The sequence below is a fragment of the Argiope bruennichi genome, chromosome 10 (genome assembly GCF_947563725.1).
Source record: "Argiope bruennichi chromosome 10, qqArgBrue1.1, whole genome shotgun sequence".
Taxonomy (NCBI): domain Eukaryota; kingdom Metazoa; phylum Arthropoda; class Arachnida; order Araneae; family Araneidae; genus Argiope; species Argiope bruennichi.
In genome coordinates this window covers 119713921-119741726 of record NC_079160.1, presented here as the reverse complement: position 1 = coordinate 119741726, position 27806 = coordinate 119713921, and the positions used below count along the sequence as shown (strand labels likewise).

Genomic DNA, 27806 nt, shown 5'->3' with positions numbered 1-27806 from the left:
CGGTCTCTCCAAACGCCTGCAATTTTCCACTGTCTCCTCGCTTTAGCTGTATCCAACTGCCAACTCACAACTACACGAATGGCTACTCCTCACACGACTCGATGCTGCTTCTACAATCAATACCAGGATTCAGCACACAGCTCAATTCACCTAGAGTTCCACTCAACACCTGTGCTTCCCTGGATTGATTCACCTATTCGCCATTGACTCTTTCCAAGATTCTATACACAACTGTCTTCGGCTTGAGACTGCCAGACTTTTATAGCTTCCGGAGGAGGGCAAAGAAGATTCTGAAACAATTAGGCATATCTTTGTTCCTATTGGCACTATCCCCAAAATTCTCGAAGATTCCAATATTATCTATTTTATCGCCCAGCCCTGGGATCACTGATTCGGCAATCGATCAGTATCCAACAGAGCTGATCGTAAAGCGGTTTTTCCAGGGATTGAACTAACCATGCTGGGAAGCAACCTTACAGATTTGTAAAAATATGTTTCGCAAATTCATTTCCTTAATTGTAATAATATGTAAACCGATTGATTCTTTATATTATTGTTTGAAATAGATTGATTATTTGATTCTATTAATGTGAATCAAAGTTGTTGTTTGTTCGATTTTTGTAACGTGATTCCTTAGATATCGATAAATAAATAAATAAAATCATGCACATTTCGTTAATTGCAATAATATTTTAAACCATTTGATTCTTTGTATTGAAGTTTTCCAATTGACTGAAGATTGATTAAAGTAAATAATGTGTTGGTTGTTCGATTGTATTAACTTGATTCTTTAAGTATCAAAAATAAATAAACAACATTTAATTTAAGCGTACAGAAACGTTGCTGCTGTACCAGCAAAGATCTTATTTTCATTTTAACGAGCATTTAGTAAGTAGTGTGCTGATTATCTAGGAATTCGCAGATTACCTAGGTAATTTGAGAAATAAAACAATTTTTGCACTTTAATGGATGACTTTAGTTAATGTGCAGATTAGCTATGAGATCTATATATTATTTGATTCCTGCACTTTTACAAAATTTTTGCTAATTTCAAATTTCAGATTGATATTGAAATACTAATTTTCATCACCAAGAAATTAATTATTAAATTTGTAGCACAAAACAAAAAAAATGTATGCCAAATATATAGTACTCACCTACACTACAATCAATTAAATCAATGGAGCCTTTTTGCAGATCTCTTGGCATAATTTCTATAAACTAATGAAAAACAAATTTTAGAATTAAAAGGAAGGGGGCACGATTTGAAGTTTATATTTTACTGAAAATTTTTTATTCGTTCATCATTAATTAATTTAAAAATCTTTGCCATTACTGAGTGAATTATGTTTTAATATAAATAAACTATTCTGAGTAATTTATTTATTATAACAATAAATTATTACTATAAATTACTAAATAATAATTATAAGATAATAAATAAAACAACTAATTATTAACCAAGAATTAATAGGATCTAGATTTAGTCATAATGCATAATAATACGCAGTCATCTATATCTATACTTATAATAAAGCTCAATGTGTGTGTGTGTGTGTGTGTGTTGGCGCTCTACAGGCCAGACCGTTTGACCTACAGCTACCAAATTTGGTACATGTATACCTTGGAGGTCGGGAATGTGCACCTGGGGTTCCTTTTTTCGAATTTTTAATTCGAATTTTAGTTATTAATTAAAAACTAACTTTCCCGCCAAAAAAATCTTCCATTTTCCCCACCGCCAACTTTTCCGCCAAAAAAGTCTTCCATTTTCTCCACCGCCAAATGACTAAGGCTTCCGTTTTATTCTCTCCCAACAGTAATGAGGCTAGGGTTAATATTTTTCGGCGGATTATTTCAAACGATTCTGTTTATTTTCTTAATGTTTGATGCATTTAAAATTAAACATTTTTAATTAATCCATGTTTCAGATTCATTCTGAAGTACTTTTGAATTAAAATAACACAGAATAAAGGAAATTAAAAATGTAAAATCTGCATAGCGTTACCCCAACTGGCGTAGAAAAATTCACGCATTTGTGTTAACGTAACTGGCGAAGAAAATTCACGCATGCGCACTGTGTTCTGATTGTTGCCATGACAACCGTTATGAACGGACGATTTAAATTATTTTTAGGTTTGTTGCATGCTTTTGTAAGTAAATTGTATTTATGTTAGTTATATATTTTTTGTATATGCTTATAGTTTTAAGTACATCGTTTTTTAAGTAGTTTTTTAAACCTGTTTTCAATTATTTAAATTATTTTTACATTAGTTGCATGCTTTTTTTAATTAAATTCTATTTATGTTAGTTATATATATTTTTTGTATATGCTTATAGTTTTAAGTACATCGTTTTTTAAGTAGTTTTTTTAAACCTGTTTTCGACCGATTATTTTAAACGATTCATTTTATTTTCTTAGTGTTTGATGCATTTAAAATGAAACATTGTTAATGAATCGATTTGTTCATGATGAATCTGAGAAAATTTTGTTGACAAATTCTTGAGATATTACATAAATTAAGAAAGATATTCTTTAGTGCCCATAAAGTTTAAACGCTCAGTGACTCTATTATCAGCAATCATATTATTAAAAAAAATGCTTTGTTTCAGTAAAAAAATATTATTATATTAATTGCAGATTAATCATTTACACTTTAATTTAAAGCATACATTCTACGAGGGGTTACAGAAAATGAGAGAGATACATATCACGTTATGACTAAAGGCCTTTATAATATTATGAGTGAATTATATGACTATCAAAATTTGAAGTTTTAAAATATTTTGCTGAAGAATCTATTAAAGTTGGAATTGCATAAAATATTTAATTATTAAAATTTTAACGAACATTAAGATTGGCGAACCGGCTGGTCGCCAAAGGCGGCTAGTATAATATAAAGATAATATTTAGTTGATTTTTAAATACATGTCCATTTGATTCTTTCCCCTGTTCTGTGTAGATAACTTCATGAAGTAATTTCGAGCTTAATAGATAAAGACCGTGAGTTGTAGACACAAGTCATCGGAATATAACTCTCTAATTATTGAAGATAGAAAGGTTATTCAAATTATGTGAGTTTATTGCTACATTCTTCAAACAGCTTCGGTACTAACCGTTACCTGGTGGTAAGGTCTCATCTTTGGAACCGAAGGGCTTCAGGTTCGAAACCTTATTTTATCTGAGAACTGTCGTAAAGCGTTAAATCCGTCGAGGCCAAATGTCCTCCCGGTGATGTGGTGCTGAGATTTAAAGAGGGATATGCCAGTTCATGTGTCATCCTGGTAATCTGACCGCAGTTCAAAATTACGAGGTTCGTCCCACAGTAGCCCTAGTGTTGCTTTAAAACAGAGCGTTAATATAAGTGAAACTAAACGTTTTATGATAAATATCTCCCCTTTAGCAGTTACAGTTCGATAACATCATTATATAGTTTAAACTTTGGTAGCTGCATGCCATGGTTCAGGACTCAGGTTGGTGGAGTACCAGTCGTATATACGTATAGAATATCTATACTTAACCTAGATAAAATAAAATAAAAAAAATAAAGAATCCACCTTCGTTCTCCAGTTCCAGAAAGAAAAATTTAAAATATTTTCAGAAACTAGCCAACAATGGAAAATAAATTTAGGAAAATTTCACCAATATAGGTAATAACTGACTTTAATTTTTAAAAATGTCATTATATATCGTCATTAATAAAAGAGAACAATAATTTCATTAAAATTAAATACTCAGTTTATCCTTCATTTATATTCTCGATCACAGTGAGTAGCTGAATAAAAAAGAAACAGGAATTATAACAACATGTTACAAATTCATACACTTTCATCACTGCTTTCTTCAAGTTCGATTTCTTCCACATAATTCGCAGGAAACCAATGCTGCAGCTTTCCACCGTAATCTCCTTTCCACCAGCCGCCATCTTCTTTGGACACATTTGTAATGAGAGCATATTTGCAGAAAGACAGCTCATCGATTCTCTGAGCACTATAATCGTACAAAGCTTTTACAGTGATCTAAAGATAAAAATGATATCAAAAGTCATGCACAAATTCATACATTTGCATGTCAGTACATGAAAAGCAATTTTTATTCATAAACGGATGTTCGAGAATTCGAGGTTTGTTAAAAAGAGAGAGGAAAGATAATTTCTAACAATAAATGTTAGGGGAAGAATACATTGTTGCAATAATAATGAGTAAGTAAGTGATAACTATATGTTAGTTGCCTTGGAAGACAATGAAAAAGTGTTAAGTATGTATCCTCGAATTTACCGACTTGACACCTGTTAACTTCATTCTACTGGGATATGCAGCATCCATAACATCAGAAGCTCACTTCATCTATTCCAACACGAACAATTTCTAAATTATAGGCAAGTAAAAGCGCTTACCTTTATTGTTTTGTTGGTTGGAATCTTTTTGTTAACATACTGATGTTGTTGTCTCCATCTGGTTGCAGCTGAAAATCTCAAATTTCTAATTAGTGGCAGGTTCAGTGACTATGACTCATTAATACGGGGAGCTTATCTTTAAGAAGATTATTTAATAGTTACCCTATTATATGTTACATGATTAAGAATATATTTACAAGTTAGAAGAGAATAAAACGCGTTCGTTGGTTGCCGCCAAAACGAGAGGAAGTCAACAAACCCCTGGTGGCGGGAAGGGAAAGTTCTTTACAGTCAAAACTGGTTACAGTTAAGTCCTTGTTTCCAACATCATCGTTATAATTAATCAAATCAACAGCTACGCTCATAAATGTCCTAGCACAATTTGAACTCGTCCAAGATTAAAAGCATAGTCAGTGCGAAGCACACATAATAGAATTTACCCAATGGACACCTGCTAAACTTAACTTCCCTAACATCATAAAAGAAACTATCCCGTTTCAAAATTTAAAAAATATGTCTTTTTAAAGATAGCAATTTAATAGGAGGGTATATTTTTCTTGAATTTTGGCATTTTTTTAAAACGTTTTTTGCCTAATTTTCAACAACAGATTACACTTTTGCTCCGATATTAAATCTGTTTTCATCGTTTCATCAAATATTAAACGCGTGAATTGCAATCTTTCATTGTTGATAGCTAAAGAAGAAGTATGCTATTTAATATCGATGTAGTTTACAAGATGAGTAAAAAAGAGGGAAGTTTCAGTGCCACGAAATTTAGGAGACAAATGAAATTCACATTTACGCTTTTAATAGCGCTATGATATCACAAAACTGGCTTCCATTAGAAAATTCCATGCACACAATGAACAGATGATATACAGGGTGATTGAAAACTTATTGTTCAAATTTCGTGGGGATGTAGGGAATATCTCAAGAAATCAATTTCGCACAGAAAAGTATGCCCACAAGCTCCATCTGCATGAATCTAAATCTGTGAAGTGAACACAAGAAAACAGTGCAGTTTAAGCGGTAACCAATGTGACCTTTTCCAACAAGGTAAAGTACATTCGTTACCAGCAAGTGCTCAAAATTGCGACCATTTACGCGAACACGGAATTCACAACGCCGTTGCATCAACCACCTAACATTTTAAAAAATATCAAGCGCGTGATTACCTGAACCGAACATTCGGAGCTCAATGGATCGGCAGAGGTTGACCGATCACCCAGGTCACCTGATTTTTCGCCCATGGATTTCTTTTTGTGCTGGGTCATGTGCACGTCTGTGAACTTGTATTTTACCTTTTTGGAATAAAAGTCATATTCGTTACCATTTAACTGGGCTGTTTCCTTGTGTTCACTTGTCCATTTTGTCCATGCAGATGACGTTTGCAGACATACTTTCCTATGTAAAATCGCTTTCCTGACGTCTCCTTCCCTACCTCCCCACGAAATTTGAACGATACGTTTTGAATCACCCTGCATATATAAATAAATAAATTAAACTAACTACTGTAATGTCTGACAATTAGACAGAATTACTGACATGAAGTTCTATCTCAACGATCAAAATAAAATGACATGCAACAGATATCCTAGGCAAACCAACAAGTTCCTAACGGCAATTAGAGTACTAATAAGATTATTTTCTAACAATGAAATGAAACAATAAAAGCAGTTCATTCCGAAGTTACGCATGATCTATTCAAAAGGATGCTGTTTCATATCAATTATCGAATATTCCTAACATATACACTGAACAATCATCTCATATAATATCTATAAATAAGTTAAATCTTTCTAAAAATTTTAAATTCAGTAATACAAAGAGTGAGTTAAACAGGATTATTTAGAAGAATTAATATACACATAACAAAAGTAATAAATTACTTACATTAGAAGGTACATGAATCACTTGTTCACTACCAGAAGGCTTTAATTTTACTTCCACGTAAAGCCCATGCTCTTCATAATAATTAACAAGTTCCACTAAACTATCAAAATGTTTAGTCCCAATCGTGTAAAGACCGCCTTCTTGCCTTATTCTGGCATGTTTTATTGTGTTGAAAGCTCTAAAAATAAATATGAATGTTGCAATCAGACTTTCATTCAATGAATCAACTAAAAATTTCCTGAAATATTTAGCAGAATAAATGAAAAGGCATGATATGAATCAACGAAAGGAGTCTTCTCGGAACTTTCTCGCCTATGATCAATATACTTATATTAGTAACCGCTATAATACATTTAATGTATTATAGCCAAAACCAAGCCATTATACCAAAAAATCGAATTCATCTAGATGGATTTTGTTTGAAAGTTGATATAGATCTACACATTAGAAACTAAATCTGTACACTAAAGTTTATTCGTCTGTTTTCGTTTTGCAGTCTTAGATTTAATTTGCTTTGGGAAAAAGATCATTTAAAATTTGATAGAAATCCGGAGATTTGGTGTAAAGAGCGCATATCAGATTCCATCCGTCTAGTTTAAAACATTTTTCAGTTATCATGAACGTAATAGTTCCAAAAATGTGTTTTCTGAATCTGTGATATCTAAAACGTGGAGATTCGTCAGAAGATCAAATTTGAATTTTTTGATGGTACAACTCTTTCCACATTCGTACTTAAGCACATTACTTTTAATTAAAGCGTGCTCACGATCGCCAAAATTGAATTAGAATTATTTCCTTAGTATTATTTTGGATAATAAATTATTAACTATTAATATACCTAACTGAAATAAAAAAATAAAAAAATTATGAAAATAATTATAGTGTAACATAGTTTGCTTCAAAAAGTTAATTAATTACCTGAAAGAAAGCACGAAATCGTTTTCTTCTCTTTCACTTGGGCGAACTAAATATGTTCTGCTGCTTTCCCGCCTTAATACTTCTTCTGCTTGTGCTCGTGTCATATTCGAATGAAACCATCTGTGGAAAAAATTCAATTCAATGAATTAAAATATCCCCCGCAAACATGCCAATATTTTTCATATATTTTCTATATTACAAAATATTAAATTTATATTTAAATATATTAATTAATTTCTGTATTTATAAAACAATTCGCAAAACCAAAACATCCAGTCCCTTTATCCTATCCTAAAAACTAATCCGATTTTTTTCAATTTTTTATTTCTTATTATATTTATGGCCTCTAGAGACGCATCATCGTTGATAGCTTGCCCTCTACCACTTTTCATTTTTAAAAATCTCAAAAAAAAAAAAAAAATCAATTTACAATCTTAAAGGAAAAAATAACTCAACAAAATCCCCCAAAGTCAGTTGTCGTATTGATTTCTGCAATTTTATTGTGATATGAAATGCCACTATCTTCCTAGCTATTTTAACAGGGGCCATTCGCTCCCCCTAAGTACTCTCCAGTTTTGAGATACATCGCAAAAGAAAACGTCGGAGCCACGAAGTCAGCAATAAAAACACATTTATTCATCAATTAATTTAACTATTCTGTAAATCTAGTTAGCCAATCATATAGCTCCACGTTTATTGGGCAACTCTAATTTAAAATGAAAGTTTCTTTCATTATAATACTGCCTATCAATATTGATTGGTATGATGAATGAACATCGAGTGTCTGAAGGCGGCTTATAATGATTTTCGAGTTAAACTCTATCATAAAATGAACTTACTAGCTGCTTACAATTTTTCAACTACAGTACACTCCCGAGTATGACCCTAATGTGGCGGAAGAATAGGCCAGAGTTCTATGTACTCATTTCTTTGTCCACCAATACCAGAAGACAAAGTTTTTATACCAAAACTCACTGTTATAATAAATACATATGGAGTACTAAATCCTTCATTTATCTTAATGTGAGCACGGCCGCGGTCCGGTGAATCAAAGCAGCAGTTGCGGGTAACGTGTCTGGTTAAAGTTGAAGGTTCTGTGCTGGTAGTTTATATATGTTTATATCCTGTACTGCACGTTTCAAGAATTTATTAAAGAAAAAGTAAGCTAAAGGATATAAACTGCTCACATTTTAAAACAAATTTTGTAATGCCCAACTTAAATGCAGGAAAAATAAGTAAAGCATTAATTTAAATCGTAGGCCAAATTCTTAAGAAAATTAGCTCAAACTGTTCAAATTAAGAGCAAAATTCAGACGAACTGCTCCTTTCCTGTCACAATTTGCATTTTGCACACGACACGTAGGAGAATCGCAAGACGCCTGCTTCTAATGCCTTGGCAATGAAAGCAAATGCAATTCCTTGCCATTTCATTGCGATAAAAGTAGACTAAGTCGGATTGTACAAAAGACGGGTAGTCGCGAATTGGATACTCAGGAGTGTGCTGTATAATCACATTTTATGATAAAAAAGAGAGTTTTGCATATTTAGTGGAGTATTTCTACAAAATATCTATACTAGTAAGCTGAAATGTAATGTAATTTAGAAAATGAAATAAAAATGAATGTAATTCAGGATGCTTATTAACTTTACATGGCTTTGCTTTAAAATCAAGATTATGTAAAGTTCTCAAAATATTATACGAATTCTTACTTTACAGCAGTTTTCAGTTGTTAAAATCAAGTTACATGTGTATTTCGACTTGTTGTTGTGGTTTTTAAATTACATATGTAATTGCATTCGTAATAATTGTTTTAAAATCGTAACTTAGAATTTTTGAAACTGTGAAAAAAAATAAAGGATATACTCGAATATAGAATTTTCAAAGAGCTTTAAAAGAATGAAATCAACAAGATATTGAATTTTATAAACAAAAAGTAAAGGGAGTAAATCCTAATTCAAGATAATATCATCCAAAAAATGATCAACTTAACAATTTAGCATCTAAAATGTCAAAGAATACTAACTCCATTTCTTCATGCTTTTTTATCTGAGAAACAGGTTCTGTCAAACGTATGCACGATTCATGAGTTTTCAATGGATTAGACTGATAATATGTGATCAGATTGCAAATTGTATCAAAATAAGAGTTGTCAATCAAGAAGTACTTCGCTTGTCCACTTTCTTGTTTTTTTCTGATACAGCAATGATGAACTGTACCTTGTGACAAAAATGACAAAGAAACGATATCAGGAAAAACCCCACTCTGACGAACAAGAAAAATACCATCCCCTAAATTTGAATGCTGATAAAGCAGTTCCTGAGCTTCATCACGGGACATCATCTCATGAAACCATTTTTTTCCAACATGATCGCCAAGAATGTTCTGAAAAAACAGTGGCATTTTATAAAAAATGATATACAAAAATCCAAATCTAAAGAAAACAATTCTCTAAACAATTGAAAACTAAATTTTGGAATTAAGATGTATGTTGCAAATAATAAAAGAATATAAAATAGGAAAAAAACCTAGTTAAAGAAAAATTAAAAATGTTAATAGTAATGTTCCTACAATGCCAATAAGACTTGCTCTTTAACTTATTTTGGTGAAAGAAAAAATTTGTTTCCTGAAAAACATTTTCATCTTTACAATTGTTCTATGGTTTGAAACCTGTTTCAAAGTTTTTAGTGCAGTCTTTTAAAATTTTATCAAAAACATTTTAAATTTTTTTTATCATAAACAATATTTCTAACAACAGTATATATAAAAGCATGTGCGTCAATCTGTTCGCCAGTGTATGATGGCAATGTTCAGAATAAATCAAATCTAGATTTTGCAACCACATTTTGCAGATGTATACCTTGGATGCTCAAATTATACTTGGGTGCTTTTTTTTTCATATTTTAATAAAATTTTATCATTAATAATCACAGGGAAGTAAAAACTTCAACCGTTCCTATGAATATTAGTGCGTGCTAGATAATCCGTACACTATGTCTATAAAATTGGTTCTCTATGGTTTTACCATTTGCTTGGCGCAGTATGACCCAATATGGCCCTTGCGCCAAAAAAACCGAATCATCCAACCAACCAACTATTAAAATTGGTTTGAAGTGCATCTTGTAGAAATAAGCAGTCTTAGAAAAATGTAAACTTTTATTTGATAAAGTTGATCAGAAGTATCATATGTATCTGTTGTTTCTTATAAGAGATCTACGGCTCCAAATGCTTTGCATGGGTATTGTACACATCTTTTTGAGTAATAATTAAAGTAAATCATCTAAAAATTCCAAGAATTCATTAATTTATAATGAAATAATATATATATATATATATATATATATATATATATATATATATATATATATATATATATATATATATATATATATATATATATATATATATATATATATATATATATATATATAGCAAGCATATGTACAAGCGATGAGCACACAGAGCGACACAGAAAAGGAATGAGGAAAAAGCTCTTGGACATTTTATCCCTGGTCTTATATAACCTATGATTTTGATAGAGAAAATATTTCTTTACAGTGCTAATGTATTATGAGATTTCGATAGGGAATTTCGTTACATGCATGGACAAGGTAGGGGAAACAGAGAGAGATTTAAAAAAAGAATTTGCCCGATCAGCGGTATTTTATCTCTTCACGCGTGGTGTGGGAAAGTTAGATTTTAGCTGATTCAACAATTTAACAAAGCTTCTCTTGAATTAATTAAGTAGAGACAGTGGAATTGGATCACGAAATAAGAGAATATTTTAGAATGAAGTTACTATGGGCTAAATTAAGATAAAATCTTGAAAATTAATTAAATTGAAATTAGAGTTAAAATATCATAACATATATATATATATATATATATATATATATATATATATATATATATATATATATATATATATATATATATATATATATATATATATATTGGTAAAAGCGTGAATACTCGAAATTAGTCAAAACCGAATTAACTAGGTAAAACGGGCTTTAATTAATAGTTTTACGTAGAACCTGAATTAACAAGGGAAAATGCGTTCTTACAGCACAAGGGAGAACTCATTTTTTCCAGTTATTAGAATAATCAGCTATTCATTTCTCAATGAATAATAGGTCTAGAAACCAAAACTTTCCTTTTTATTTTTATTTATTTTTTTTTTGTTATTGTTGACATGTTTCACACATCGATAAAAAAATATATCACCTCAGAAGTTCTGTTAACATATTATCTGGAAGTTGCAATTTTGAATCTGTCTCTACCACCATGCCCTATGACCACATGTGCACTCCCGATAACATTAACAATTTCTTCAACTGGTAAATAATATTTTATGGGATCATTTGAAGTAACCAACTTTTTTACTCCACTGATTTCAAGAGTATCAAAACATTTTAATCTGAGATATTGAAATGAAGTCTTACTAACGACAGATTTTGTTTCTTCAACCTCAAATAAAAGAATGTTGTATTCATCACATTAGAGTTATTCTGTTTTAAATATAACAACTGTATTTATTCAAAAAAACCATTATTCCGATTTTTAGCACAAAAAGCATTAACATTTTCTTTATTCATCGTAAATAAATCAACCAGCACACGCACATTCCAACAAGAATAAAATTAGCCGACTGCAATTCCTTTACAAATTTCATAAACAACAAATTTAGTTTCGTATGACTTTAACAGGACAAAACCTGAAATAGCTAAAGAAAACGGGTTGTCCCTAGCACTGTCAGTTAGAACGCGTTTTCCCTAGTAAACTATGGATTCCGGATACTATTAACTATAAATAATATCCCAAACAATGTATACAATCCTTAGCAATTTAAAAATCGCTAGGGATTGGTATACACTTTCAATTAAAGAAATGTTTTAAACGAAACAAATAAATGTATTTTATGTTGGTTGAATCAATAAATGAACTTTTGAAAATAGTAAGACTAAATTTTTATATATTTTCATTAATTATATTTAGTAGGTTATTCTTAAAACACTAACATTTGAGACAAATAAAGGTGTTACTATTCAACAATTAAAACTGATCCAGGTATGAAACTTTAAATTTCGTTATTTCAACTCAATAAATGACCACCTCTAGCAAGTACAGTTACTAACTGACGAAATTTTCCCGAGGAAAAAAGTTAATGGTTCTAAAATTATCTAAAGTAGCGATATTCAAAGCTTTATAACTTAGTTTTAACCGTAGAAGAATGAAACATTTTTGTTTAAAATATTACCGTGTTAAAAATAATTTGCTAAATATGTCAAATTAGAAATAAATATTAAGTTACATGCAAAAATAGAAGCAAAAAGAAAGAAATGAAGAAAGCGACCCTTGACTTTTTTAAGGTCATCCACAAGCAGAGATTCAACTCATTTTTTTGTGAGGGGTCTGACTTTGGTTAAAAATATTGAACCTTCGTAACTCTAAATCCGAAAAAATTGAGGTTTTAAGGATAGGAATTAGTACCATGAAATCGAAGACAATGAATTACACAATAGTAAGCAAAATATTTCAAAATTTTAAATCTAAGCAAGATCACAGCAAAACTGAATCAAACCGAATTACAAAAAGACCATTTTATCAGAAAACCAAAAAGCATCAATAAAATACATAAGCAAAATATATACCAGTTAAAAGCAAAAATTCAAAAAATTTTGGGAAGAAAATAAACCTATCAGCGCAGACTCACAACTTTAAACTAAATTCAATTTTCCCGCGTTTAAAGCTACATATGCTTATTTCATTATGTCAAAATGCCTTGTCATCATAAGAAATAAATATATCGATATCAGCGCCATCTTTTCAGTTAAAAAAATCAAAATGAAATAAACTAGAAGGCATATGTTTAGTTGTGAAAAAATATAGGTGTATGCAGCTTTAAACGCGGGAAAATTTAATTTAGTTTAAAGTTGTGAGTCTGCATTGATAGGTTTATTTTTATGTCTATCTGTTAAGGTTTAAATCAGCAACGGACCAAAAGTAGAATGGATACCTTGCGTTTTAGTACCTTTTCTGAATGCATGTTATTGTCTTTCTGACCTTCATCTTCGGTGTCCTCTAGTTCTTCATTAAAGTACAGCTTGTCTTGCTTTAGTACAAACAAGTAAGATTTCCATTCTTTACATGTTGGATGACCAAGGTGAAGAGTACCATTTTTCACAGCATCACTGGTATCAGAATAAGCACCTAAAATAACAATCATTTTTAAGGGATACATGAATAATGTTAAAAATTGCATCTTGAATTTATATCTACTAATAATAAAAGCAAATGCCTGCCTGCCTGTTTCAGTTGGCGCTTTAAAGGGTAGACCGTTCTGTGTAAAGTTATCCATTTGATTCAAATACACTATCAGCCAATCAGTATTTGGACACTCATGCAAATGAAGATATCTGCTGCCCTGATCTACTTCACGCTTTCTGTGGTTAAATATCGTGTAGGAAACAGAACTGGAATTAGTCGCATGCAAGATGCCACGAAATTCAGAGCTGTCTGATTTTGAGAAAGGCGTAATTTTCGGATATCATAGAAATGATTTATCCTTAAGGAACATATCTAGTGAATTAAATATTCCAAAATCGACAGTAGCTTTTGCGATTAAGAAGTAGAATATGAGTGGTGATTGTCAGAATGCGCTTCAACCCGGCAGATCCAGAGAAATAAGAAATAGAGACTGACAAATGTAGTCCAAAGAAATTCGGAAAAAACCGTCCCAAACCGATGGTCCATACACTCCAGTAGTTCTAACAAGCATTCGGGACTGTTTCAATAAATATCATTCTCAAGGAAGCACATTTGCTTGGTTTCCATAATCGTGCTTTCACCCATTAGCCTTTGATTACAAAATCCAACCACTCAGGTCAGTTGAGGTGGTGCAAGGCACGTAAACATTGGACTGTAAGTGAGTGAAAACAGATCCTCTGGAGTGATGAATCAAGGTTCAATCTCTACCAGTCTAATGGAAGAGTCTGGGTTTAATGTTTGCGTGGGGAACGCCTTTTTACCATAATACATCGTGCCTACAGTAAAGTTTGGCGGAGATAGAATTATGGTATAGTAACTATGACATCATTATTGTTCACCGTTTCGGAAAAATTCTGGTGAGTCATGCATTTTTTGCTTTACTTTATTCATTCTATTTCAATGATACAAACAAAAGCTCCTGAATTCAAAATATATTTTCATCATTATATGAAATATTTTTATACCTTCATTCTTTTCCAGAATTATTGTTTCATCTTCTTCTGCAGGAATCTTTTTATGCTGGAGAAAGAAAAGAATATTACAATAAGACAACAAAAATCACAAAAAAAAAAAAATGGATAAAATTTTGTGTTTAATTTCTGAAAATTTTGCTATTTTATTTGTATAGCTCTAAACAAGATACAACTAATAATGCATTTAACTAAATGGAAAAAGTGAAGTAATTATGACCATAAAGCAGGAGCAAATACAAAATGAAATTTTTTTAAATTTGACAAAAATTACGATTGCGAAGGCTATAAACAAGACGATATTGGCAATTTTGGGAATTATAAAACAATTTTGTATAATTATAAAACGATAACAATAGCAAAGAAAAGGTATTGATTAATTAATGCTTTATTAACATTTTCAAACATATCTTAATTCATCTTACATCAAATAAAATCGAAGTATATGGTATTTATAAAAAAAAAGGAAAATTAATGTTACAAATAAAAGATAGATTTACTATTTTGATTTTTGGCTGTGAATGGTATTTACTATAATAGTCACTTCGACTGTGTGAACAAATGTTTTTCGTTTCCGTATATCCTGTTTGAAATATTCCTATTTTTCTCCCGTCAATAGTAACCATAAATGGAAGATAAAGTTATATTTAAAAAAAAGTTGTTTTATACGTCCAGGAGAGGAAGATAATACTGATAATAATATGCATTATATGAATTACTGACAAACAAAACTAATCCACGCTCAAAATTACCATTTAGAATATAGATATATATAAACCAATGAGTCATTTTTGGTTCCAATTCATTTTTTGTTTGGTTTCAAAATCCTTTAGCTTCGATTGATTCACGTAGACAATATTAAAATGAGACATGTATTATGTATTAAGAATCTTCTAAATAAATCTCATTCCAGCATTCATGGAAGATTCACGGACTATTTTTTAGAGTTTGTGTTTCGTCTCCTCCGCCACACGTATGCTAATTTCCTAAACTTGTTGGAATCATTCACAATTACAAACTAAGAAATAGTACACATTGGGATATAGCTGATTTCAGAATTCGGTAACTTATTTTCTTTAAAAATGAATCATCCCCATTCAAAACTAATAAGAGCTTTCCTCAAGAGTAGAAAAGTTACTTAGCAGTAAACGATTATTATGAATTCGGTTTCGTCAGTCAAAATGAGAGAGCAAAATCCTTTATCGATAGCATCTTAGAAGAACGATATCTATCATTGAAGAAAAAGAAAAACATCGCTTTCGACTGTTCATTACAAATCCAGAAACCTAGGGGTGTTTTGAAAATATGTCTTCTCTTCATAGAAATGTATTTTTTCTTGTACATCTATAAGGGTTGCCCCAATGAAAAGTGGACACTTGTGATTGTGTCAGAATGACTGAAGTTGTAGTAACACCACTAAACAAAGATATATAGGGCGGTAAGAGGTATTTACTCAATGCGGCGTTCAACAGTGAAAGTTGTTCATATTACAGGAAACTTGCCAAAAGTAAAACATGGATTCATCAAAGATCGGAACAACGCGCGATGGTACGGCTTCTGATTCTTCGACTGCCTTTGATTGATTTCCTGCCTCAAAGAAACATTATCAATTCAACACAATATTGTATAGTACTCTGACAAAACTATGGAAAGGAATCAAAAGCAAACGGCCAGGCCTTCTCACAAGACAATTGATCATTTTCCGTGATAATGCCTGACCACACATCTCTCGTAAAACCCAAACGACCTTGAAAATATTCCTCTCGGAAGTGTTGTAACAACCGCCGTACAGACCGGATTTGTCACCCTGTGACTTCTACATTCTTGGGCCACTTAAGCGAGCATTACAGAGGACACGTTTCCATTCGGACGGCGAAGTGAAGGGAGCTCTGCAGGACTTCCTCAAGAATCAACTACCATCTTTCTACAGAAAAGGCATAGACATGCTTACCTAAACGATGGGACCTGTGTTACAACGCCCACGACAATTTCTTTTGATTTCCAATAAATATTTTCTTTTCATTCAACTTTTACACTTTTCATTTGGCAACCCTTATATAAAAAATATAATTAAGGAAAAAAATTTGCTTCTTCTGTTAAATTTGTAAAAGTGGACATTAGCCTCTTTCAAAATTATTGTTTCAGTTAAAATAATGATAAGTTCTCCTAAAAAGACCTTCTTACCATAATGATAATTTTCTTTTTTAACTGATCAGGTGATGGCATCTGTGCACTATCTCTTTTAACGGGCTCTATTAGGAGCATATCTAAAAAAGAAGTAAATAAAAATTCTACATGAAATTATATATTAAAGTAGTTTTTTAAAGTCTAAGTAATACTGATTACAGTTATATAATATTGTTACGAAATTTCCGGGGTTCGTTTGGATAGTGGTAATTATATGGTGTGGGGAACGCTCAATCAGCAGGCGACAATAGAAAAAAAAAACGACGTTTATTTACACGAAGACACACAGGACAGCACAAAGACGACAACTATGTACAGCATAGAAGACGATTATCTTCAGCCGAGACGTGCAGCATGCAATCAGACTCTACTGCAGACAGTAGCGCACAGCTTAGTTCAGCACTTCACTCCGTCGCTGCTCCGCTTATCTCTGGAAGGCCAGTTCCTTAGCGTCGATTCCGACTACTCTTCCCGGTCGATTCCGACCACTTTTCTCTGTCGCTTCCCACTACTCTTCGATCTGGTTCACGACGACTCTCTCTCTCTGGAAGACTCGTTCTTCCCCGTCGATCCCGACGACTCTACTCTGTCGCTTCCGACTACTCTTCACTGTCGCTTCCGACTACTCTACCACTACTGGTTCACGACTACTGTCTCCTTTTATAGGTCTCAGGAGGCGGGCTAGAAGCCTCTCAACAAATCAAGAACGTTCAAGGCGTATCTCGGTTCCTACTGGACGGATCGGGAAAATTCTCGATGTTTCGGGTATAATCTATTTTGTCGCCAAAGTCGTCGCCAAGTCGCCAAATGGTCGCCAAGTTTGTCGCCACGCTCTGGGACCTCCTATGGAACCAACTATGCTGGGAAGTAGCATCACAGATTCGTAACAATATTGGTAGCTGTTTCATATCATATCATTCACTTTTACAACATTTAAAAATATTAAACAAACTTTTGACATATAATTGCACTCATTCTACTCATTTTCAGAATAATATTAAATTCGAAACATATAAACAAATATATCTGATAGTACTTAAATATAAATAGTACTAGAATATAAATCAGCCTTAAAAATAATGGAACAGAATTTTGCAATTATAGTAATTTGGTTAATAAGTTTATTGCTACACCAAATAATTCTCCGATATAAATCATCATTAAATCGTTCGGGGGTAAAATAATGTAAATGAATTTCGGCAATCGTGGTGATTGAATAATAAATTTATTGTTACAGTCCGTTAAAAAAGTTTATGAACTCCATTTCTTAACTCGAAATTAATTACTGCATTATGAAACTGTAAATGCATATCGCTGTAGAAATATATTATCTACAAATTTACTAAGCATTTCTTCATATAAGAAATCTCTTCCATTATTAGATTTTTATGAATTCGTTTTTTTAAGATAACATCACCCAATTTTTCCAATATATTTCTGAATTTTGAAGATTAAAATATCCAAATGCATATAACAATTTGTAATTATGGTTAATGTAATGGTTAATGAGTTATGGCAATAATGAGTTATAAGCAAATAAAATTAACTCCAAATGTTAAATGAAATTCTGAAAAATTCACTAAACCTTCTTTATAAACAAGATTAAAATTATGCATTTTTAAAAATATGAAAGTATATTCTATATTTCAGATTAATTATTAAATAATCTAAAATAAAAAATATATTTAAAAAATAAAATAAAATTTAAAAGTAAAATAAAAACTCATAAAAATAAAAATAGAAAAAGGAGCCACATCAGAGACATCATTATTTCAAACTTTATTCATACCGTCAAACAGTTTTAAGATATGTAGCAATAACCGAAAGCATTCAGAATGACATGATTTTAGACTTTTGATGGGTCATTTCACTTTCGCAAAAGAATTCTTTAGCAAAAATTAAAAAGTATTAAAATGGAGCTGAAAACAAAGCATGTAAGAGATTCTACTCCGGCATTTCAAGGCAAATATTATTTGGAACGGTTAGAAGCCGATTATGGTTAAAGAAATGATTTGTAAGATTTTTACTTTATAAAAAAAACATAAAGGTGAAATCTGCACAATTTACACAACGTGAAAAATATGAATAAATAAAACATTATTGAATAAAATAAACAAGAAATTATTTGCTCTTAGATAAAGCAACGCCATTACACTAACATAAAATACCATTTAAAAATTAAATAAAAGCTAATAAACTTTTCGATAATTATTTTCTTTATTAAATATTCTTTCTAGTAAAAAAAAAAAAAAAGATATTAAGTATAAAAAGATAGTTCTTAAAAAAACGATTGAAATGATCGTTTGGGGAAAATTTGAAAATGCAAACCAACGGCATCATATTTTCTATGTTTCAATTTTAAGGATCGTTACCGGAAATAAACATTTATCTGCTATAAAAACATTTACAGTATTGTGCAAATTAATTGGGACAAACAGATTTTTTAAGAAAATTGTTCTTTTCTCGGGGATTTTCTGCCTGAAACCGTTTTTAATTGCATTTTCTTAGAACGTGTGACTGCCCTTGACTAATCTAAATCGGTTTGACCACGTGATCATGACATGGCGAAAATTTTTCCCTTCAGTTTCTGTAAAAAGTGGTCGCTTGTGTGAATTGTGTCCTTCTGACGTGTATTAAAAAAAATGGATATCACTACCAGGTAAAGGACTAGAATTGTTACCCTTAGTCAGCATACTTCTATGGCTGTGAGGGATATTGCTGCAGTAATTGGAGTTGGAAAATCCAGTGTTTCTAGTATTATTAATCAGCAAAAGAATTTTGGGGCAGTGTCTCCAAACTGAAAGAGTAAATGTGGACCACACTTCAAACAGACAAATTTCTTGTCCGAAATAGTACAATGCATCCTTACAAAACAAGTAGAGATCTTCAAAGAGAATTATTAGCTACTGGTGTTAGCGTGTATTCATCAACAGTTCGAAGAAGGCTTAGTGAAGCTGGGATATTTGCAAGAAAACCAATAGAAAAACAGTTATTGACACCTGCAATGAAGAAAAAACATTTGGATTGGGATAGAAAATATCAATTCTGGACTGCACAAGATTGGAAGAAGGTTGTATTCAGCGATGAAAAGCATTTTCTTGTGCAAGGGTTTCGACCAAGATTTGTCAGACGAAGTGGTGGAGAATCCATCAAGGATCAACATCCTATTCAAACAGTTAAGCACCCTCAGAAACAGATGTTTTACGGTTATTTTACTTCTGAAAGACCTAGCAGCTTAGTACTAGTTGAAGGGATGATGAACTCTAAGCAATATATTTCTATAATAGTAATATTGCGCCTATGATGCAAACGTTTGCTGGTAGTGTTGGTATCTTTCAAAAAGATCTTGCTCCATGTCATCCTTCTAAGCTAACAACGAAATTTTTTCAAAAACAGAAAATAACGGTTTTGGATTGGTCTGGTAATTCTCCTGATGTAAATCCCATCGAAAATTTGTAGAGCATTGTAATGAGACATCTGAGTAAAATGGACTGCTCAACAAAGAAAGCAATGATTGAGAATGCTATAAAAGTTTGGTTTCGAGATGACGGGATCAAAAATTTATGTCCTAATTTAGTGGAATCTATGCCAAACCGTGTACAGGATCACATTCAAGTTAGAGGAGGACATATTTTACATTAGATTGCTATACTGGGCATGTAAGTTAACCTATACTAATTAAACAACATTTGTGAAAATTTTTGTGTTTGTCCCAATTAATTTGCACAGTACTGTAATTCATTAATATTGCATTAGTTACCCAAGAGTTTTGATTACTTTAAAAAATATGCTTCGAAAATACTATTATCTGTTATTTATTTATAATTAAGCTTGTTTCATTACTCAAAATATTATGCATTAATCAGCGGGTTTCGTGTCCCCAAAACTTTCTCGCATACTCTCTAATAAAAGTTTTATCCCAGAGAACGCCTCACTTGGTGTCCGATAGTTACGAAACCTTAAACTTTAGCGAGAATTTAACATTTTGACAGAATCTTTCGTGCCATCCTTGACAAGTTTTTTGGCAATTAATCACTGGCTTTCGATTAATAGTACCCAAATATGTTTTAAACGCATTTTTCTCAACGCATTGAAACCAAAATTTTACACAAAACTGACGTGTAGTTATAAAATTCCATACACAATTTGATATGTAAATCATTGCGTTTTTCTTAAATTACTAACCGACAAACGGTCAACCGTAGTTGTATTTGGCTCAAAATTTGAAAATGTCGACAATATATTAAATCTATATACCGAATTTTATCTCTAGCTCTCTTCGCTTTGTAATTATCGTGTTAATTTATATACGAACAACCAGACAGACGGATTTCATCAGACTAAAAATTTGATAGAAATCTGAAAGTTTGGTGCAAATACCGTGCACCAAATTTCAGACGTCAAACCCCAAGCGTTTTCGAATTATCTTTGTCACAGACAGACAGACGTACATTTTCCAAATATGTGCTTTTCGAAGACAGCGAGGTTAAAAAGGCGGAGATTCGTCAAAATTTCGATTTCGAATTTTTTTAACAATTACTGTACTTTCTTTATACTAAAGATACCATAATAAAGACTGAAATAAAAAATGTTAATCGTGTGACCTGTTTGCAACATTTGCATAGGTTGAAACAACCTTTAAATCTTTCTCTCTTATATCTCCACTTATTTTGAGTCTATTTGTTTAACACTTTATATTAGGGGATTCCACATGATGTGTGGAATCCCCTAATATAAAGTGTTTATATTAGGTCAATGGTTTATATTAGGTCCTAATATAAAGTCCACATGTGTGTGAATTTTTCTGTAGATTGAGGAATATAAATGTGGTAAAGATATATTCTGGAAGGTAGGAATATATAGTTTGGAGCAATTTTTTTTTATCATTTGATTTAGAATTTTAATAAAATTAAAATGAAATTTTAGTTTTTTCCATAGTAATTGAAAAAATATTATAGCATCAAAGTGTTTTCTAAACTTTTGAAAAATTTATGAAATTATCATTTTTGATACCAATAGAGATGTAGAATTTTGCCTTTTTTCAAAAATAATCTATAAAAACATTTATATACGTATATTTTATTAAAAAAAATTATTTTACTGATTTTATCAAATTCAAGCGTTTTCATGGTTTCTGCGAATCTTTCATCCGTTGTTCATGTTCGAGCTAAGAAGAACCGGCTTATTTTTCAACAATAAGTAAGTTTCTTCATAAATCAAAATAAAGTTTTTAATAATTTTTCTAAAATGTTCTTATACATTAATTCGTTTAACTTCAGAAATAAGCTGAGATCAAATATTTTTTTAAGTTCATGCAATTTTAAACATTGTTGCTCTCTTGTGTAATATATTTTTTTTATTGAACATTTATAAATCCCCCATATTAAATATATATCTGCTCGTTCTGCTATTTTGAAAATTGCTTTCTTATTGTATTTATGAGAATTATTGCTTTTATTTGAATTTTTATTGTGTAATGTTCGATATATTATAAAAATGTTGAAATATGTTCTGTAGCATGCACAAAACTTCAATGCTGAAAGTTTTTCTTTTCCTTTTTTATGTATTTTCATGTAATACGGGCTGTATGTCTATCAAAATTTAAGGTTTATAAATGCGGAGGAAATAAGATTCAGATTTTAAATCAAATTTTAGCAACCATTGACAGTTAAATGATCGCCAAATTCGTCTCGTTATAAAATGTTAAAACTGTTAAAAAATGAAAAGGATAAAATATTTCATTCATATATATTTTATTAGAATAATTTACCTCCAAAAACTTCATGAAGTGCCGCCGCCATAATTCTTTGTTGAACTAAATTACAATGGTTGACAATCGACAAAATTACTGGATACCTAAACAAAAAAATTGACGAATGGAAAGAGGGAAACACTTTTAAGTTGATAACACTATATAAAAATTACACATTAAATGGTTGTATCCAAAAATTAAATCTATTTTTGCAAAAAAAAGAAGAAAGAAAGAAATATGTAAAGAGAAGAAACACACACTAAATGTTAATCATAAAAAAACTAATCATAAAAAAAGAAAAAAACTCTTACTCAGATGTAACAAATGCATGCTCTTTGATTGTTCTGATAGCATCCATAAATTTAGTTCCGTTTCTGTTTAAAAGAGAGACAAAAGGCATGTAGTCAGGTCCATCCCAGCATTCCACTGCGAAAAATTTTCGTAAATGAATAGCTTGAAAACTTTTTCAAAAGCGTGAATATTACTAACAAAAATTTTTGAAAATTTTATAGAAGTGGGATTCAATAAATAAGATCAGGAGTTCTCGAAAATATAATAGCGATAAGAGATTTAATGTCTATAAATATAAGTGTCACAATTCGAAAAATGTGATACAGGCTTACAATCTTCGTCAAACCACATGAAAGCAACAAGGGAAAAAAGTTTATTTCGTGCACAAAGGCTTGTATCGAACGACAAGAAATGAAGAAACAAAACAAATGTCTTTTCAATGATAGGATGACGTATATTAACAAAGAGCTTTTTGTATATAACACATCTACCGCATTGGTTGATGCTCCAATCTATGGAATCGATTACGTTTGCATGCACGACACACCCTCTCAGAAACTCCTTTTCGCTGTGATCGTTCAAGGTTACGTTGCCATGCAGTATATCAGTTCTTGTCCATTCGATCAGAAACTCCCTTCCGTTATGACTTTTCAAGCTTATGTTTCCATGCAGTACGTCGGATCCTATTCACCCAATCATAAACTCATTTTCGCTGACAAGGTTACGTTTTCATACAGTACATCAGACCACAGCCAATCAGAAACTCCTTTTCGCTGTTACCTTTCAAGGTTATGTTTTCATGTAGTACTTAAACCTTTTGCAATCAAAGAGTAACTCATATTCGCTACGATAGACCAAGTTTATGTTTCCATGTAATACTTCAGACATCATCCACCCATTAAGAAATCTTTTAGCTATGACTGTTCAAGGTTAAATCTTCATGCATTACATTAGACACTATCCACGCAATCAGAAACTCCTTTTCGCTATGACTATTCAAGGATACGTTTTCATGCAGCACGTCAGACCCTGTTCACCCAATCAGAAACTCCTTTCCACTATTATCTTCCTAGATTGTGTGTCCAGTACTTGAGACTTTGTGCAGCCAACCAGAAATTTTACTCCCTATGACCGATCAAGGTTACGTTTTCATGCAGCATGTCAGACACTATCCACCCAATCAGAAACTCCTTTTCGCTATGACAGTTTAAGGTTACGTTTTCATGCACCATGTCAGACACTATCCACCCAATCAGAATCTCCTTTTCTCTATGACAGTTTAAGGTTCATACTGTTTCATACAATACGTCAGACCCTATGTAGCCAATCAGAAATTCTTTTTGTTATGACCCTTCAAATGAACCTGTGCACGAATAGATTTTGAAGTGATTCATTATCATTTTTGTAAACATTTATTATGCTTAATATTAAATATTTTTCAGCTATAAATTTTCTTTCGGAAAGCATGCGTATATTCGTCTCTGAAGAAAATCAATGCTCTAAGGATGAAACGGGTTTCTATAGAATAGGCTTCCAAAATGGATAGCAATGTTTAAAAATTAATAATCTCTAAATTAAACAAACTTATTCATAATAGTATTAATAGGTAATCCAATAATATTCAATATTTACTAATATAAACAAACACTAAATTTGCCAGAATAATAAAAAATGCAATGAAATTTTCACAATAATAAGAAGGAAATATAAGCTTCTGAAGTTATAAGAAATTCAGTAGCCTAGATTGCCTTTTTTTATAATCTTAAAGTTAATATAGAAAATTATGAAAATTTTAATAAATTAAAAAACAAACATTTTTTTTTCTGTAACAAAAATTATTTTCTGTACTATATGGTACATATTTTGATTACAAAAATATTAATGAAGCAGAATAACTTTTGAAAGCATCCTTTCAAAATATTTTTATATAAAATCTGGAAATGAAGTCCGACAATTTTTCGGTTATTATGCAACAAACATAAGCGCATTTTTCTAGTGGATTTTATTTTCACATATCAGCAGACTTACGTCTAGGAATGCGCTAATTTTTTAATTTAAAATAACAGTTAAGGAATTAAATTATTAGTTGAATGCATGTTTAAGGATTTCAGTTAAGGAATTCAGTTTTAAGTATTTTATTGTCCTATATTCTTATTAAGTGATTATTAGTATAAAATTTGCTTTTCCTTCTATTACATATAGGTATCAACACATCAAATATATTAATGTTTATTCCAAACAAAAAAAAATCAATATTATTTTCTGAATATAATCAGATTTGTCATTATTAAGATAAGAGACTTGGAAAAATTAAATGTCTGCATTCAATTCATATATATATATTTGCCTACAAAGCAACTCACGTGCCCTAGAATGTAATATGCTCTCAGAAAAACAAACTTTACTGAGTAGAATTCCATGCGGAGATTCTTTTCTTTAAAATATGCGGAGTTGTTGAATTTCTTTTCTTGAAAATAATTATAAATAATACTCGCCAATACATTTCAAATTTATCAACATAATTATATAAATAAAATACAAATTAAATTTCACCTTCTAGTGAGTAAGAATAAGAAAAACGAGCTTATACATACATTCAATACACCGACATCCCATTCTAAGGCATCTGGCATAGGCTTCAACTGACACTTCTGAGTTTAACTGACCACTATTAAGATAACTAAATGGAGATAAACAGTTAAAATGAACAATAACAAAATCCTTTTTAATGCACAGTTAAAGAGATATTTTTATATTTACAGTACAAAAGTTGTGCACAAACTGCAACGAACAATATGCTCATACATATAATTTATTTTTATTTTATTTCACAAATGGATAATTTAGATATCCTCCCGCACTTATTAACAATACTGGGTGCGTAATAAATTAATACAACCTTAAAAATTCATTATGAAAGAAGTAGTGCTAGGAAAACATTTCGGCTTGGGCGAATATGATATGAGGGATATTGGATTCCTTCCGTGCATAAAAAGGATCATTTCAAGAGTAAACAAAATGACGTTTTAATCTGATATGTGAGTATTCGAAGAATGGAACTGGCACATCATATTAAAACATTTTATGCAAATGTAGTAAACACAAACAGACAGTAAAAGAGACCATAATATCATAATGACGTGCATCTATTTTTAAATAAAAGATGATCAACATCATAAGGCGTTAGGCAAACCAGACACGCCACTACGCCTATAAAAGCTGAGTGTAGAGTATCGGCATTGACACCAGTGAATGGTAGCTTTCAATTCCACCAAAGCAGCTGGTGCGCACTCAATAATACAAAGGAGATTTATAGCCTCCATATAACCAAAATTCTGCAAAGGCCAATTCTGAGGGACACTTAAACTTAAAACTAGCTAACCATTCGATCCTCAGTGAAAGTGCTCAAAGGAAATGCCTTAACTTCGCGTGCACTGCGGGGCGGGGTACCATCCAGCATGAACTGACAACACTAACGCATGTCTTTTCTGGAATGCAGGCCCAATGTGGTCATGCAAAAGCGTAATATACCGTTTTGTAGAGACTTTATAGGTTTTCCAAATGAATACAGGGCAACACTCTTAAAAAAATGAAAGATAAGGCACAGAATAAAAAACGTGGTGAAGCCACACAAAAAAAAAAAAAAAAACTGTCACTTGAGGATATTTCAGCGGCATGGTCAGGTACTCACGATTGTTTGACGTCTCCTGTGTACGATTATTTCGCCTTTTGATGTCACTTTGTATTGAAAAGTGGATTTAATTAATCCATATGATGTTCAGTAATTATTATGGGAAGCTTTCAATTATTTCAATTGAAAGCTTCCACTAAGGGTTATATTTCATCCATCTTCATATGTTAGGCTCCATGGGCTATATTACAGCGGCCATGTAGCAAACTTTAATCTTTCATTTGTATCTGCAGATAATAACTGGTGAAGTAAGGATATAGATTCAAGATTCTATTCAGAATACGTCGAATCATCGATTCCGGAATCTCTATTATTCAATAGGCCGGGATAGCCTGGTTGGTAGAGCGTCGGATTCGCGTCCCTTGGTTGCGAGTTCGAACACCGCCGGCCGAAGACTCCCCGCGTGTGTGGTGGTTGACTCGCGTATAAATCTGTCGTGGTCACAAAGTCTCCCATATCGAGAGTAATACCACTGGGGGTACTGGATCAGGGGTGATCGTTCTCTCATTCAGGTCTAAATTAACGATCTGTGGTTAAGTGAACGAAATGAGTGAATAAAGTCCGCCCTGTAAAAAGGGTTGTGACGTGTATATAGCTAAGTCGTTCTCTTGGCCGTAGATGGCGCTACTATAGAAACAAGAGGCGCTCCCCCTCAGGGTTAAATCGGCTGTCTTCGAACAGCGTGCTTGTCTATGAAAAGTGCCATAAGAAACAACAACAACAACTATTATTCAATAAACTTCATGAGCACTGCAGCTCCCCGTTGATGTTTCGCCTGCCAATTTTTTCATGGCACATTTCATAACATGGATATGGACGATATTCAAGGATGGTGTACTAATCGGTCGGCTATTTTTAAAACTTCCCGTTTTCTCAAAATGCTGTACTAATTTTAGTATTCCATTCAATAAAGTGTGTGAGTGCCGTCTTTTGGTTATGTTTGGAAGCCTTTTTTACATAGAAAAAATTTCAATCTCTTTCTGTTCATATTTGAGCAAATCGAAATTTTTCCCGAGCATTACTTCTCTGATAAGGAATTTTCCAAATATGCACGAATTTATGACGCACTCTACATATATTTTTCTGTAAGGAAGTAAAGAACATTTTTTTTTACTTTGGTTTTTAATTACATGCATTTATTTTTATTACAATTTTGCAAATGGTAGAATGTGAGTTTCGAAAAATTAAAAAGAAACTTTAACTGTTCATAAAATTTATTACATTATACATCTATTTTGACAGCTATCATTTTTTCAAAATCATGTTTAAATTTTAAACGCAACAAGTATTTGAATTTTTTAAGCAATAACTCTCCTATTTTGATGCTTTATACTTTATTTCCAAAGCAAATATAGAGAAAGATAACATTTTAGCATAAATTACAATTGTCATTAAATTCATGTTTCTCCGTCATTTCAAATGAAGATGCAATTTTCAATAG

At 31.6% G+C, this 27806-nt stretch overlaps 1 protein-coding gene across 1 annotated transcript in view; it reads right to left on the bottom strand.

Moving 5' to 3' along the window:
- LOC129987760 (1-phosphatidylinositol 4,5-bisphosphate phosphodiesterase gamma-1-like) overlaps window positions 1-27806 on the bottom strand; it is a 73231-nt gene that overhangs the window by 20059 nt on the left and 25366 nt on the right. The window contains exons 10-20 of the mRNA XM_056095700.1: window positions 25269-25354; window positions 22695-22809; window positions 22402-22487; window positions 16629-16711; window positions 14439-14493; window positions 13238-13416; window positions 9230-9588; window positions 7206-7325; window positions 6288-6465; window positions 3823-4017; window positions 1158-1221 (exon numbers count right to left, since the gene is read on the bottom strand). Coding sequence (XP_055951675.1) covers window positions 1158-1221; window positions 3823-4017; window positions 6288-6465; window positions 7206-7325; window positions 9230-9588; window positions 13238-13416; window positions 14439-14493; window positions 16629-16711; window positions 22402-22487; window positions 22695-22809; window positions 25269-25354 — 1520 coding nt within the window. The remainder of the gene's footprint in view (window positions 1-1157; window positions 1222-3822; window positions 4018-6287; window positions 6466-7205; window positions 7326-9229; window positions 9589-13237; window positions 13417-14438; window positions 14494-16628; window positions 16712-22401; window positions 22488-22694; window positions 22810-25268; window positions 25355-27806) is intronic.